The 16,113-nt window shown below is 41.2% G+C and overlaps 1 protein-coding gene across 4 annotated transcripts in view; it reads left to right on the plus strand.

Moving 5' to 3' along the window:
- Window positions 1-16,113, plus strand: part of GALK2 (galactokinase 2) — a 197,387-nt gene that overhangs the window by 163,875 nt on the left and 17,399 nt on the right. For all 4 annotated transcript variants that reach the window (XM_060174638.1, XM_060174640.1, XM_007517331.3 and 1 more), the window contains one exon: window positions 8,256-8,457. In XM_060174638.1, the coding sequence (XP_060030621.1) occupies window positions 8,256-8,457 (202 nt within the window). The remainder of the gene's footprint in view (window positions 1-8,255; window positions 8,458-16,113) is intronic.

Genomic DNA, 16,113 nt, shown 5'->3' on the forward strand with positions numbered 1-16,113 from the left:
AGCTCCATCCAAGATGGGGTAAAGAAGGAGAATTCACCATGAACCGGAGACTTTGGCGCCTCAGGAATAAGACTCTCTTTGCATGACCATTATGCCATCTACGCCTGTTCACATTTCTCAGTTTTCCACATAACAGTTCAACACATCCCCTCCAGGCCCTCATTTGCCATCATGTTCCAGGACTACAACCCTTCCCCCAAACCCCAGAGTCCTTTACTTTGGTGCAACACACCAGACCCAGTCCAAGTCTTGCTTTGTGTTTATTGTTCAACTATTTTTTTTTAATAATTGGATTTCATTGAGGGTGCCTTTAAAATTTAGATGGAAAAGAGTCCTGCCAATATTTTCCTCTAAGTATTTGATAGTTTCTGGACTAACATCCAAGGAGTGTTGAAATCCCCTACTATTACTGTGTTGCTGTTAATATATTGCTGTAGCTTTTTCAATAGATGTTTGATGTATTTAGATGGTTTCTCCTTGGGTGCATAGATGTTAATAATTGTTAAGTCCTCTTGATTGACTGATCCTCTGAGCATTAAGTAATGTCCATCCTTATCTTTTAAAATTTTATTTAAGGTCTATCATGTCAGATTGAGAATAGCTGTTCCCACCCTTTTTTGTGGTCCATTGGCTTGTATGGTAGTTTTCCATCCTTTCACTTTGAGTCTGTGTTGTCTTGTTGTTGTGCTGCAGACTACATATTGTTGGGTTGTGTTTTCTGATCCATCTTCCTATCCTGTGCCTTCTAATAGGTAAATTCAGGCCTTTGACATTTATTGACATTATAGAATGTAGATACTTTAATGCCATTATTCTAAAATTTGAGTGTTCTGACATATGGCATGTTTATGGTGATATGATTGTTTATGAGAGACCTTTCAGAACTTCTTGCAGGGCAGGCTTGGTGATAGTTGATTCCTTCAACTGTTGCTTGTCTGAGAAGGTTTTTAGGCCTCCGTCTAGTTTGAATGACAGTCTATCAGGATACAGTAGTTTTGGTTGAAATCCTTTCTCATATATATATCCATTCCTTTTTGGCCTATAGTGTTTGTGTGGAGAAATCTGATGTTAATGTTATGGGTTTTTCTCTGTAGGTGAATCTTTGTTTTTTTCTTGCAGCATTCAAGATCCTTTCCCTATCCTTATTCCTTTTCATTCTAAATATATGATGTGTCTTGATGTCTTTAAGTCTGGGTTAATTCTGTTTGGGACCCTCTGGGCCTCTTGAACCTTTTCTTTTATATTGTCTAGATTAGGGAAGTTCTCAGCTGTTATGTCCTGTAGAATGCTTTCTTCCTCTCCCTCTCTTTCTTCCTCTGGCAAGCCAATAATGTGTATATTATTTCTTCTGAAGTCATCCCATATGTCTCTGTTGATGTTTTCAGTATCTCTTAATCTTTTTGAGACCTCATACTTCTTAGTTTTCTCTAATTCATCCTCAATCTTGCTAATTCTGTTTTCTGCCTCATTCTGTTCTCTCCCCTCTGTTGTTTTCTGTAGCTCAGCTATTTTGTTACCCTTTTCTGATACTGTATTAGCTTATTCAGCTAGTTGTTCTCTTAGACTGTATTATCTTGTTCAGATAGTTGTGCTCTGAGCTCAACTATTTCAGCTCTCTATCACCTCAAGATAGTGTTTTCTTTTGTAGTCTCATTTTCTGTCTCACCGTTTCTGATGATACTACCTTCAAACTCTTTCCTTACTCCTGTGACTAATACTTCAATTAGTATTTGGATCTTGTCCTTATTCTTATGTGCTTCCACCTGGGCTTTTTTCCTGGCTCATTTCTCCAATGTTGTTTCTTGTTTTAACTATTGTATATGGTGTGTTATGCGGTCCCTCTCTCATTACTATTCAGTTCACTAGTCACACTTGGCTGGATTGATTTGTGTCTAAATATGGTACTTAAAGAGTTCACAGTTATGGAAATTAACAGTTGTTTCAATGTTGTCTCAATCCTTGAGGTGAAACACAATCCTTGAGGTAAAGCATGGTGGCTGTTAAACCCTCTTTTGTTCTTTATCTTCCCTGTAGGCTATGGGAACCTGTGAGCTTTTTAACTGTGAACAGACTTTTTAGCTTAATTACTCAGTCCTAACCTAGAGATAAAACAGGGTGGGGGAAGAGTAGCACAGTGGCTATGCAAAGAGATTCCCATGCCCCAAGGGTCCAAAGCCCCAGGCCCAATTCAGCTTCTCTGACAGCAGTCAGAGCCAAGAAGTGCAGCAGTCCCTGGCCCTGTGACTTTTTAAACAAATCCTATTTGTACTCTATGGGTTCTGTGGCAATTATTCAATGTGTTTCCAAATTCCTTGGGAGAACAATGTGAAAAGCTCCCACTATACAGCCCCACTGGAAGTGTATGCCTTCTTTTGAATTGCCCAAACAGGTCTCTGCCCCTACCCCATGTCAGCACAGGGCCTCCCCACTGCTGCTCCAGCCTCCAGGGACAGTAGCAATGAAGACTCACAGTTGCATTTGTTGAGCCTTAGGGATCCTCTCCTCCCATAAGCAGTTTATTTGTTAATATAATTCAGATCAGAGGTGGTGCCTCAACTGGAAACTGCAGAACTGTTACCAGTTGCTCCTGAGTAGGTATGGGCTTTCAACCCCAGAAATCTTTCCTTAGGCCCCTCTCTGTCCATGAGCCACATGTGTTTGCACTCACCCATGACATGGTGGGTTCCCAAAGCATTCTAAGTCTTGTCTTGTTGAGTTCTCAGGTGATCTCAGAATGTGTGGTCTTATTCTACTTCTGCTTCTGTGTTTCTTTTTTTTATTTGTCATCTGTACTTGCTTTCACTAGTTCCAGGTTCAGTGGCAGTGAATCTTCAGCAAGCTGCAAAGACTGGTACTAATTTCTTAAGCAATTGTGCCTGATGAAACTCTTGATTTCTAAGTTGGGATTTAAAGTGAAGTCTCAAGTCTCAGCAACAGCAGCAAACACTCACTGAGTACCTGTCATAGGGCACTGCTGATGGTGCTAAGAAGAGAGGTTGTAATGTTGAAATGCATGGATCTAGAAGACTGGGTTGGTTTTTATCAGCTGACAAACTTTTAAAAAAATATATTTATTTACTAATGAGAAATATAGGAGAGGGAGAGAAAGAACCAGACATCACTCAGGTACATGTGCTTCCAGGGATTGAACTCAGGACCTCATGCTTGAAAGTCCAGTGTTTTATCCACTGTACCACTTCCTGGACTACAGCAAAAAACACTTTGCAAAGGTCTGAGAAAGAGCTCCTACAGAACATATGACAACCACCAAATAAGTGCCTTGGACTGCAAGTGTGATGCAGATTCAGGGTGAAGAGATTGTTCCCAACTGGGGCCACCATGATTAGAGTGGAGATTTAAAACTGAAGCTAAACCTTCAGAAAACTTCAAAATGTTGACTAAGAAAGGGGAGGATGTTAATATTTGTATGGACTAATGATGACTGTACCTAGAAGGAGGGAGTGCTTGGGTAACTGCAACCAGGCCAAGTTGACTGAATAGGAGAGTTCCTGTCAGACTGAGCTTAGTAAGTGCAGGAACTTGGGACTATGACAAACACTGGGCAGTAACATGCTGAAAGCTGTGCCCTAAGAGCTCAGTCTGGCAGCTTAACTCAACTTCAAAGTGAGTGGTGGGGGGAAGAAATTCAAATGGGAATATCAATTCAGAGAGCGCTGTAAAATTGTTCAAGTAAGAAAGGAAATAAATGTGAATTTCAGAAATGACAGGAGGAGGGGATGATTACAAGACATTGCAAAAGAAGAATTGATTAGATTTGATGACTGCATTTAGGACTCCTTTGAAAGAGAATAGACAAAGTCACATGAATTTGCTTCATTTCATTGATGCAAATAGTTAACCGTACATTTAAATACCCAGGATGTCTCAACTGAGAAATTTTGAAAGAGAACTTCTCATTCTTTACTAATTTACAGGAAATCTATTCCCACCCTTATAATTACTACACTTTTACATAAATCCCAAGAATGGCGAGTCATTTCCTCTAGCATTGGCTGCCTGTAGGAGTTGAGAGGACTTTGCTGTAGAGGAGGAAGACACAACCTGAAATTTAAGAGTGTGTTTGTTCATAAGCAAGGTATCGAAATAATTCTGAAGAAGTAATAAAAATCTAGGAAAGAGGAGTGTGGAGGCAGAATTTGGAGGAGAGCATTATGTAGAAATAGTTGCTTCGAGTGGATGTTCAGTGTCTTCCAGTTTAGGAAGAGTTGTGTCTGGAGCTTGCTCTGTAAGGAGGGAGGTTGGGATAAATTCTCTGACATCATGGAGAGATGTGAAATTAGACACCTATGACAGCAATAAGTAAGCAAGCCAATGTTTCCCCAGTAAAGTGACCTAAGAAAAGGTCAACAACAAACTTTATTAAAAACGACTATTAGGTTAAGAAAGCATAATATAAGAAAAATTCTCTGTGGGCCAGGTGATGATACACCCAGTTAAGCACACGAAGTACTAAGCACAAGGACCCCCCCTCCCCCGAGTGGCTCCCCACCAGCAGGGGTGTTGTAAATGACATCCCAAAAAATAAGGAGTTGAAGCAAGACATGTATTCTTTTGCAAAAGGGCGCGCCACCAACAGTGCCCATCAGGCCGCAGTGCGCCCCCCTCAGCCTTTTCCCATTGTTTATACCTGACACAGAACTGTCTCCTCCACCCCTGGGCTGGGCTTCAGAGCTCACAATCTCCTCATTGCCTAAATAAGGAAAGGAGGGAGAGAGTCTGAGGGTCTCTGCTGGAGGATTAGCAAGCACTGCAAGGAGCTGACCTAAAGAATACAAAACTACTGGCCACGGGGGGGGGGGTCATAGATAACAATTTATAAAAAGAATTTTTGTACTAAACAGTTGTTTTATTCATGTTCTTTTGAAGTGAAGACCTAACCATCTCACAGGGGGGGATGCTTCACAAATGGCAAAGCAGATTTGCAGGTGTCTGGCTCTCTCCTTTTCTGCCTCCTCTCTCAATTCCTTTCTATCCTAGGCAATAAACTGGAAAAGATGGTTTCTTTTTCAGGAGCAGTGGATTTAAAAAAAATTATATTTATTTATTTATTTTCCCTTTTGCTGCCCTTGTTGTTTTTTATTGTTGTAGTTATTGTTGCTGTTGTTGTTGTCATTGTTGTTGGATAGGACAGAGAGAAATGGAGAGAGGAGGGAAAGACAAGAGAGGGGGAGAGAAAGATAGACAACTGCAGACCTGCTTCACCGCTTGTGAAGCGACTTTCCTGCAGGTGCGGAGCCGGGGGCTTGAACCGGGATCCTTACGAGGATCCTTGTGCTGGTCCTTTCACTTTGCACCATGTGTGCTTAATCCACTGTGCTACCGCCCAACTCCTGGGAGCAGTGGATTTGCAGTGCAGGCACCATGCCCCAGTCATAGTAACCCTGGAAGCAAAGAAAAAAAAAGGCAAAGGAAAATTCTCTAGCCAAGTTCTCTTTTCCCTATATTCTTTTGCATGGCAACCTGTAAACTCAACCAAGTGCATACACTGTTCTTTTGATCTTTTCCTTTTCTCTGATCTAGACAGCAGAGGAACCTGGAGTCAATTTGTGCAAGTCATGACAGGACAGTGAATGGAAATTGGGGCTCACTCAGGGTCAAGACCATAGTTATCATCCCCTTTACAAAATATAGCAAGGGGGAGTTCTTCACAGGGGTTCATGGAATGTTAGATTGGAGGGTGGCAGAACCTTGTGGGGGTTCAGTGGGGTACGTAGTTCAGAAGAAAGGACAGATCTGTTGACTGTTGGCCTGCCTCTTTCTACTAAGCTAGAAGTCTGCCATGAGAAATCCGAGTTTTTCTGACTTATTCCTTGAGTTCAGCCACTGTTGAACATGGATGAAATTGGTAAGTCTCTGCTATTATTTCAAGGGAGTGGATAGTACTATACACACAATCACAGTGATATTACATCTTTCTGTAAATGAAGTCAGAGCAACTGTGGGTAATCAGGGGCATGCAGAGATGTGTCGGGGGGCCAGGGAGATAACCTAGCAGCGATGCAGCAGACTTTGATATCTGAGGCTCAGAGGTCCCAGGTTCATGCCTTTACACAGCCATAAGCCAGAGCTAAGTGGTGCTTTGGTCATGGGCTTACCTGGTTGAACACATATATTACTATGCTCAAGCACCAGGGTTCAAGTCCCTACCTGCAGAGGGGAAGCTTCTCTCTCTCCTTATCTCCCTCCACTCCCTCAATTTTCGTATCTATCAAAAAAGAAAGAAAAACCATTAACAAAATAGATTTTGCACTTAATAAGCATTTTTATGTAGTAAATTGTTTTTAGAAGATGAACTTTTATAGCACTAATATTTTTCAGTGGTTGTAGAAAAATAAAACAATCTCCTGTTATTAGATATTTGGGTTATTATTATTATTTGCCTCCAAGGTTATTGCTGGGGCTCGGTGCCTGAACTACAAATCCACTGCTCCTGGAGGCCATTTTTTCCCTTTTGTTGACCTTGTTGTTCATCATTGTTGTTGTTATTATTATTGTTGTTGTCACTGCTGTCATTGTTCTTGGATAGGACAGAGAGAAATGGAGAGAGGAGGGGAAGACAGAGAGGGGGAGAGAAAGATAGACACCTGCAGACCTGCTTCACCCCTCCCCTGCAGGTGGGTAGCTGGGGGCTTGAGCTGGGATCCTTATGCCGGTCCTTGTGCTTCACACCATGTGCACTTAACTCACTGCACTATGGCCCGACCCCCTGATTATTTATTTCATTTTATTTGTATTTTTAAACATTATATATATATTATATGTATTATATATATATAATATATATACCTACTAGGGTTACTGGTGGTATTCCATGCCTTTGTGATTCCACTGCTCCTGGCAGAATCCATTTTTTTTTCTATTTAGATAAAAGGTGAGAGAGGAAAGAGGAGAGAACCATACCACTGTTCCACTGTTTGTGAAAGCTTATCCTATGCAAATGCTCCCATGTGGTGACCAGGGACTTGAACCTGGGTCCTCACTCATAGTAAAGTGTGTACTCTACTGAGTGAACAATCTTCTGCACCCCCTGGGCTCTTACTTTCTCATATATGTGTGTGTGTGTGTGTGTGTGTGTGTGTGTGTGTGTGTGTGTGTGTGTGTGTGTGTGTGTATGTATTATATCTATCTGTGCTTATCTCTAGGATACAATTTTATTATTTTATTGATTTACCATACCTTTACAGTACTGTAAAAATGTGGGGAGTACAGCTTTAGACCTTTTTATGTATTGGGTTGTCAGAAAAATTACGATGCATTTTTGCCTAAGAAACAGAATAGCACATCGTGACTTTTCTCACAGCCCAATATAGGCACCTCTGTGCCTAGCACCAAAGTCCTAGTGTAATTTCTATAGCTAGAATTTCAGATATATAAGCAGTTTTCAGTGGTCTTTTTGATGGGTACAGTGGAAGGGATGTGGCTTTAAGGCCAAGCATCTTAATCTGTTGTGTTCCAAGTCATTTTCTGGATATGTGACCCGAAGGACGTGACTCAATTGTCAGTCAGCCACTGTGATGCCCATAGCCAGTGCCGTGAGAACTACACCTTTGAAAGTGGCATGTAGGGCATTCTTCTTTTTTTTTTTTTTTTTACTTATTATTATTATTTTTTTATTACTGGGGAATTAATGTTTTACATTCAACAGTAAGTACAATAGTTTGTACATGCATAACATTCCCCAGTTTCCCATATAACAATACAACCCCCACTAGGTCCTCTGAATCCTTCTTGGACCTGTAGGCATTCTTAAGTCCATATCACTGCTTCCGTCATTTGCTATGACATGAATCAGCCTGCACACATCTGTGTGCACATGTCTGGGTAAGTTGAATAAAGTGAAAAGTATACTTACCGTATTATATTTAGTACCACAAAGAAGTTAAAAATACAATACAAAGACATTTAGACAATCAAGAACTCTGTCAGTGAGAGAGTATTTAAAATCTAAGCTATTGATAATGAAGATGGACATACAAGTTCTCTGTATCTGTATTTTGCCTTGCACTGGGTTGTCCAGGAACTTCTTTTATTTGACAGGACAGAGAGAAATTGAGAGGGAAGGGGGAGATGGAGAGAGAGAGAGAACCTGTAGCACTGTTAATACCTCTTGTGAACTTTACCCCCTTCAGGTGGAGATTGGGGAGGGGGGTTTGAACCCTGATCCTTGGGTGTGCCACTGCCCGTCCCTCCAGGAACTCTGTCTAACCTTGATCTCCATCTCCTTTCTTTTCAAGTGCCCATCTTCAAACTCTACCAGCGGGCAAAGCATGTGTACAGTGAGGCTGCACGAGTGCTCCAGTTTAAGAAGATATGTGAGGAAGCGCCTGGCAACATGGTCCAGCTGCTGGGGGAGTTAATGAACCAAAGCCACGTGAGCTGTCGGGACATGTATGAGTGCAGCTGCCCAGAGCTGGACCAGCTGGTGGACACCTGCCGGTGAGGCTAGGACAGCGGGATGGTGGGGGCTGGGATGCTACCAACGGATATGATTAAGTTCATGGACAAAGGTGACATCTTCAAAGTCTTTGAAGTGAAAGGAGATCCTCCCCTGCTTCCATTTATTTACTTACTACATTTTGTTTATTCTTTATTTGCTAGGACAGAGAGAAATCAAGAGGGGAAGGGGAGATAGAGAAAGAGATACCTGCAGTACTGCTTTATCATCAGTGAAGATTTCCCTCTATAGGTGGGGGCTGGGGTCTTGAACACAGTTCTTTGTGCATTGTAATGTGTGTACTCAGCCAGCTGCACCACTGCCTAGCCTACTTTATTTTTATTGTATTTTATTAATTTTATTTTATTTTTATCAGAGCAGTACTCAGCTCTGGCTTGTGGTGGTTCAGGGAACTGAACCTGGGACCTTAAAGTCTAAAGCATGAGTCTTTTTGCATAACCATTGTGCTATCTCCCCCACCCCTTCCACTGCTTTCTACAGAACACCTTGTCTGTGACACCTAGATGACTTGCCCCCTCACCCCACTCAAATTTCTGTAGGACCAACACCTGCTCAGAGGTCTCATGGCTCCAGATTTGGAGTCAGTTCACAGCAACATAAGCAAGACCTTCCCAGCTCTGGATGATGAGGCAGTTCAGCAACGAAGCTTTTCTCTGACATGGGCCCTGCTGCTACTTTCTCATGATGTTCTAATCAGTGGTGTCAATGTACTGTGGCCTTGCCAGCATTTCCTGTCTTGTGTCTTAAGTTAGTAGTTTTATTCCAAAGAAGGGAGAAGATGGAAAGAGACCCCAAGCCTAGTAGGATTTATGGGGAGGGGAGGAGGGAGGTTGTTAATGGATTTGTTTAGAGAGCCAGCATTTCTTGCCTTCTAGGTTTGGATTAGGCACCTTGAAAGAAATAAGGACTGGAGAAAGTCTGGTTTGCAAATGGTCTGTTGAAGCAGAAATGTAAAGAGAGACAGGCTTTCACAAAGCCTGAGACCAAAAACTAACTGCTAGAGAATGGGGCTAATAGAGTGATCCCTTTACCTAGAAGGGATCTCACCGACCTTGGGGGAACTGCAAGGGAAATTGACAGAACTCTCCAACAGCTAGATATTATTTCTGCTGTGAGAAGATAATGGAGGACTGCATGCAATTAGTCATGAAAATATAATCAACCATTTGGCACCTGTGGCTTGCCTCAGCCATTGCCACACTCCCAGCCTGAAGAGTTTAAGCCAAGTAGATCCCCAGTGGCATGTGAAACTCAACTTGTCCAGAGACTTGAACATGGCATTGATGTGAATCACCGTGATGACGTCAGTGTGTGATCACTAATTGCCAAAAGGTGTTCTGGAGATTGTTTCATTATAAAAACTCTTCTCTGGGAGTCAGGCGGTACCGCAGCGGGTTAAGCCACATGGTGCAAAGTGCAAGGACCGGCGTTGAGGATCCCGGGTCTAGCCCCCGGCTCCCCACCTGCAGGGGAGTCGCTTCACAGGTGGTGAAGCAGGTCTGCAGGTGTCTATCTTTCTCTCCCCCTCTCTGTCTTCCCCTCCTCTCTCCATTTCTCTCTGTCCTATACAATAACAATGACATCAATAACAACAATAATAACTACAACAATAAAACAAGGGCAACAAAAGGGAATGAATAAATATTTTAAAATATATTAAATCTATTTTTCACCTCTCATATGATTAATGATTTATAAGACTATAGGTTAATAGGAGTATATATTAACACCATTCCTGCCACCAAAGGTCTGTGTCCCTACAGTGGAACTGAAAATCTACCCTTCTCCCCCACAGCCCACCCCCACCCCCGAGTTTTTTTTTTACTTTGGTGCAATACTCCAAACCTAATCAAATGCTGCTTTGTGTTTCCCTTTCTTTCTCAACTTCTGTTTATGAGTGGGATCATCCAATACTCATCTTCCTCTTTCTGGCCTACCCCACCTAACATAATTCTTTGTAGCTCTATCCAAGATGGGTCAAATAAGGTGGATTTATTATTCTTAATAGCTGAGTAGTATTTCATTGTGTATATATACCATAACTTTCTAAGCCACTCATCCATTGTTGGATACCTGGGTTGTTTCCAGGTTTTGGCTATTTACGAATTGTGCTGCTATGAATATAGGTGTACACATATCTTTTTGGATGGGTGTGTCTGTCTCCTTAGGATATGCTGGGCTATATATGGGGGTGCCTCTTCCTGGGTGTGTACTCTCTGGGCTGGAGAGAACGCGACCAGAGCCAGCCTGGGCTGCTACTCACTCAGCGAAGCAAGGGAGATGACTCATGAACAGAGCTCATGGGGGCGAGGCAATTCAATTCTTTATGGATCAGAGAGCCAAGGCTTTTAAAAGACAGATCCAGAAGTGGCAAGTCGAAAACGGAAATGGCTTGACATGGTTTGGAAAGGGGCAGAGAAAGGCAAAAAGGGGGCTGGGAAAGGTAACTTCTTTAGCAACTGTTGTGAGGGTTTTAACTGGTGGGATAAATAATAATACCCTGCAGGCAGGGAGGGTCTTGAGTGTAGAAAGAAGATAGATCAAAGGAATGGAATGGGTGGGGATCTTTCAGGCAAAACAATGATTATGTAGATAATAAGGGAACAGGCCATAGTATCAGGAATGCAGAGTGCTTTGTGAGGCAGGGAGTCTGATAAGATGGGGCAATCCTTTGGTGTTACTCCTGTCCCTCTTGCTCAACCTCCCAGTAGAGAGAGAGACTGACAGGATAGATGCACTCCTCAGGTCAAGCCCTGCCAGGCTCTACCACATCCTTACAATTTCCCGACAAGGAAATATCCCTAGAAGAACAATTACTGGGTCATAAAGAAGGTCCATTTCTAGCCTTACGAGGGTTCTAAAAGGAGAAATTCTTATGTCCTAGTTCCTTCTGAAGATGTATGACTATCTTCACTGGGCCTCACAAAGGAATTCTTAGGTGTGCTGGGAAAGGCTTTGGCTTTCACATATGAAGCTTAATCTCTAGTCGAGTATTGCTTTGTTTAAGCATCAATACTATCTCCATACTTCCTAGTCATCCTAGAAGATGCCAACCAACACTGATGGGAAGATATGACTAAGACTGGGCGACCTGGAAGACGATTGCCTTCCAGAGACCAGATGAAAGAAAGGCTGAATTGTTTTGAGGGAGATATACCTCAAAGACAGTCCTTACTCTACCAGGCCCACTCCTAGTAGTTTAAATTCCTTTATGTTTCCTGGTCTGATTGCAAACTATTTAAATGAAAAGACAACTAACTGAGAGATTCTCACTCCTAGAATACTCAGGACACTACTTATAAGCTAAAATCTTAATGTGATGGCAAGCTAGACCAGATTCTAAAGGTGTCACTTTCCCATAGGACAAATGCAAGGGAGTTTACCTTAGACTAAAGTGAAAAGGGGTGGTAGTGAAATAGAATAGAAGCCTCAGCTTACAAATATTCTCGCTGTTTTTCAGTTGAGCCTCTTACTGTTCAAGAGAAAATCAAAAGAAATCTAAAGAAAAGAATCTAAAGAAAGAAACAGAGAGACAGAAGAAAACTATTCTTATAAGTCATGCTAAAATGCTTTAACTATGTGAGACAAAGCCTAATGGTGAAGGTAAAAGATGAATCTTGCCCAATTATAAAATAAATCTTTAAAATGTAAATTTTGAAGAAATGACTACATTTTAAAGTAGAATTTACTGAGCAATACAATTTTGAAACCAAATTAATTGTATGCGAGGCAGCTCATTCGTCATAGATTTCCCTGGTTATACTTCAGAAAAAAAAAGTAGTTAATTCCTTTAATTTCTGTTTTAACACTCACTGAAATTGGAAAGGATTCATTGTGGTGTGGGTGAAAGAGAAGGCTGAACTGAAACTTAAGAATGTTGAGCTCTAACTCTTTTGTGAAGATGTATTAATGCCTAAAATATTAGAGATGAATAACAAAGTTTAATAGGCAAATGAAGTTTCCAAAAGTTAATTTTATGTCTTCTTCAGAAGTTTGTCCACAACTTTATTTAGTGATTGTGCTGCTCAACTTCTACATTCATTCTTCTGAACAGCCAGAATCGGGAGGAATGAAATGCCAACGATAATCTAGCAAGAAAGGGGAGAGCCCCTCCAAATTATATATGTGACACTATCAGGAACCAAGCCAACAACTCTTCAGTGGCCTTTGGTGACTTATTTTCCTAAAATAGATTTGTAGTCATATTTTCTTGTGCTTTATCATATGACTAATATTTGCAGTTTACAGTTCACACAATAATATTTGTAGCTTACAGCCATCTGAAAGTATTTCTAACTTGGCTGGAAAACATCATAGAACTTATTCTAGAAGGTTAAATTTACTGAGCTTTTTTAGCCTGGAGATTCTGTTTCTGAGTAGAAGTTAGAGGTCTTTCTGCATGCACCAACATCTAACCCCTGTAGATTATGACTTGTAAGACAGGTGCTGACTTTAGTGTGTGTGTGTGTGTGTGTGTGTGTGTTTAAATCAACACTTGCAAATGAGTCCCAATCCAGTTATAGCCATCGAAAAGGTATTTTGGAGGGTTTTTAAAGCTTTGGTTTTCCTAACCCTTGTGTTGTCTTCTTGGTTGTCAATAGCTCAGGATCTACATTTCTCATGTCTTACTCTTCATCCAAGGGAAAAAAGAAATAATGACAATGCAAATATGAATAATTCACCAACCACCTTTAGATTGCCTATTGTTCTTCATCTAAAATTGAAATGGGTTTCTGCATTTTGCATTTCCTCTTGGAATTTCTGTGGCATCTACCAAAGCACATACTAAACATCCTGGGGCACAGAGCATGGGCAGACCGCTGGCCAGCTGTGGGGGCAACCCCTGGCATCTACCACAGTGTCACTGACTCAAGAGAAGGTAATCCTTTTATTTTATTGATTTATTATTGGATAGAGACAGAGAGAAATTGAGAGGGGAGGGGAGATAGAAAGGGAGGGAGGGAGAGAGAGAGAGAGGGAGAGAGATATAAAGATGTAGCTCTACTTCATCATCATGAAGCTTTCTCCCTACAGGTGGGGGAAAGGGGCTTGAACCCGTACCCTTGGGGGCTGTAGTGTGTGTGTGTGTGCTTAACCAGGTCCACCACTGCCTGGGCCCTGAGAAGGTTATCTATAATAGAACTTATCATTTTCTATTTGGGAGATTTGTGCGCTGATGATTTCAGACCATGTGGTTGATGCAACCCAATCCGATTTCATCTGAAGCAGGTGGGGTAGTAACAGAACAACTCTAGCCATGCAGAAGTGAATATATTTACCTCGAAAGCCTTCTGGCTTCTGCTCTCTGGAAACTGGCAGGATCCTCAGGAAAATAGGCCCTCTGGCACAATTCCTATGAGTTTTGCAGCCAGCTAGAAACAACACTCTCAGTTTCCTTTAGGTTCAACTTTGAAACCGCAATTTTCAAAACTTGTTCAAATGAGAGAAAGCCTAAGAAAACATGCCAAGAAGTCTATTGAAGACCATAAAAGACCTGGTTGACTGGTGTCTGTACAGTGACAGCATCTGGGTCGCAGACCATCAGATAAGAAGGAGCACTGTTTTGGTTTTTTGTTGTTGTTTTATTTCTAACTCATGCCATAGTGGTCTTGGCTGCCCAGATTTTGGGGTCTTTCACAAGGGCTTCAGTGACACATCAGTTGTTTTCATAATTTTCTACAGGAAAAGATAGTTTGATGCAACTGCCTGTGGTATTTTCAATTTTTTATTGCCACCAGCTGGGGCTTGGTGCCTGCGTGACAATTCTACCTCTTCCACTGGCTTTTTTTTTTTTTTCCTTTTTTCTTTTTCTTTTCTTTTTTAGAAATTTCTTTATTGGGGAACTAAGGTTTTACATGTGACAGTAAATACAGTAGTTTGTACATGCATAACATTTCCCAGTTTTCCATATAACAATACAAGCCCCACTAGGTCCTCTGTCATCCTTCTTGGATCTGTATTCTCCCCATGCACCCACCCACCCCAGGGTCTTTTACTTTGGTGCAACATGTCAATTCCAGTTCAGGTTCTACTTGTATTTCTCTTCTGATCTTGTTTTTCAACTTCTGCCTGAGAGTGAGATCATCCCATATTAACCCTCTGTTTCTGACTTATTTCACTTAACATGAATTTTTCAAGGTCTATCCAAGATTGGCTGAAAATGGTGAAGTCACCATTTTTGATAGCTGAGTAGTATTCCATTGTGTATGTATACCATAACTTACTCAGCCACTCATCTGTTGTTGGACACCTGGGTTGCTTCCAGGTTTTGGCTATTACAAATTGTGCTGCCAAGAACATACATGTACAGATTTTTTGGATGGGTATGTTGGGTTCCTTAGGATATATCCCCAGGAGAAGAATTGCATGATCATAGGGCAGGCTCTAGTCTTCTAGTCTTTTGAGAGTTCTCAAAACTAGTCTTCTGAGAGTTCTCCAGACTGCTCTAGTCGTCTAGTCTTCTGAGAGTTCTCCAGACTGCTCTCCGCAGAGGTTGGACCAATTTACAATTCCACCAGCAGGGGAGGAGGGTCCTTTGACCCCACACCCTCTCCAGCATTTGCTGCTGTTATCTTTTTTGATGTATGACAGTCTCACAGGAGTGAAGTGATATCTCATTGTTGTCTTGATTTGCATTTCTCTGACAATCAGAGACTTGGAGCATTTTTTCATGTGTTTCTTAGCCTTTTGGATCTCTTCTGTGGTGAATATTCTGTCCATGTCCTCTCCCCATTTTTGGATGGGGTTGTTTCCTTGTTGTTGAGTTTGGCAAGCTCTTTATATATTTTGGTTATTAAACTCTTGTCTGATGTATGGCATATAAAGATCTCCCATTCTATGAGGGGTCTCTTGGTTTGGGTATTGGTTTCTTTTGCTGTGAAGAAGCTTTTTAATTTGATGTAGTCCCATAGGTTTATACTTGCCTTAGTCTTCTTTGTAATTTAAGATGTCTTTAAAATTTATGCGGAAAAAAGTTCTGCCAATATTTTCCTCTAAGTATCTCATTGTTTCTGGTCTAACATCCAAGTCCTTGATCCACTTGGAATTTACTTTTGTATTTGGTGAAATACAGTGATTCAGTTTCATTCTTCTGCATGTTTCAACCCATTGTTTCCAACACCATTTGTTGAAGAGACTCTGCTTTCCCCATTTAATAGTCTGGGCCCCTTTGTCAAAGATTAGATGTCCATAGGTGTGGGGTCTTACTTCTGGGCTTTCAGTTCTATTCCACTGGTCAGTATGTCTATTCATGTTCCAGTACCAAGCTGTTTTGATGACAATGGCCCTATAATACAATTTGAGATCTGCGAACATGATACCTTCAGTTTTGTTCTTTTTTCTCAAGATTGTTTTAGCAATTCTAGGTCTTTTCTGGTTCCAGATAAACATTTGTAGCATTTGTTCTATTCTCCTAAAAAATGTGGTTGGGAATAGCATTAAATTTATAGATGGCTCTGGGTAGTATATTCATTTTGATGATGTTAATTTTTCCAACCCATGAACATGGAATATCTTTCCACTTCTTTGTGTCTTTTTCAATTTCCTTGAGTAGTGACTCATAATTTTCAGTATACAAGTCTTTTCACTTCTTTGGTTAGATTTACTCCTAGATATTTTATTGTTTTTGTTGCTATAGT

This window comes from Erinaceus europaeus, chromosome 16 (assembly GCF_950295315.1).
Source record: "Erinaceus europaeus chromosome 16, mEriEur2.1, whole genome shotgun sequence".
Lineage (NCBI taxonomy): Eukaryota > Metazoa > Chordata > Mammalia > Eulipotyphla > Erinaceidae > Erinaceus > Erinaceus europaeus.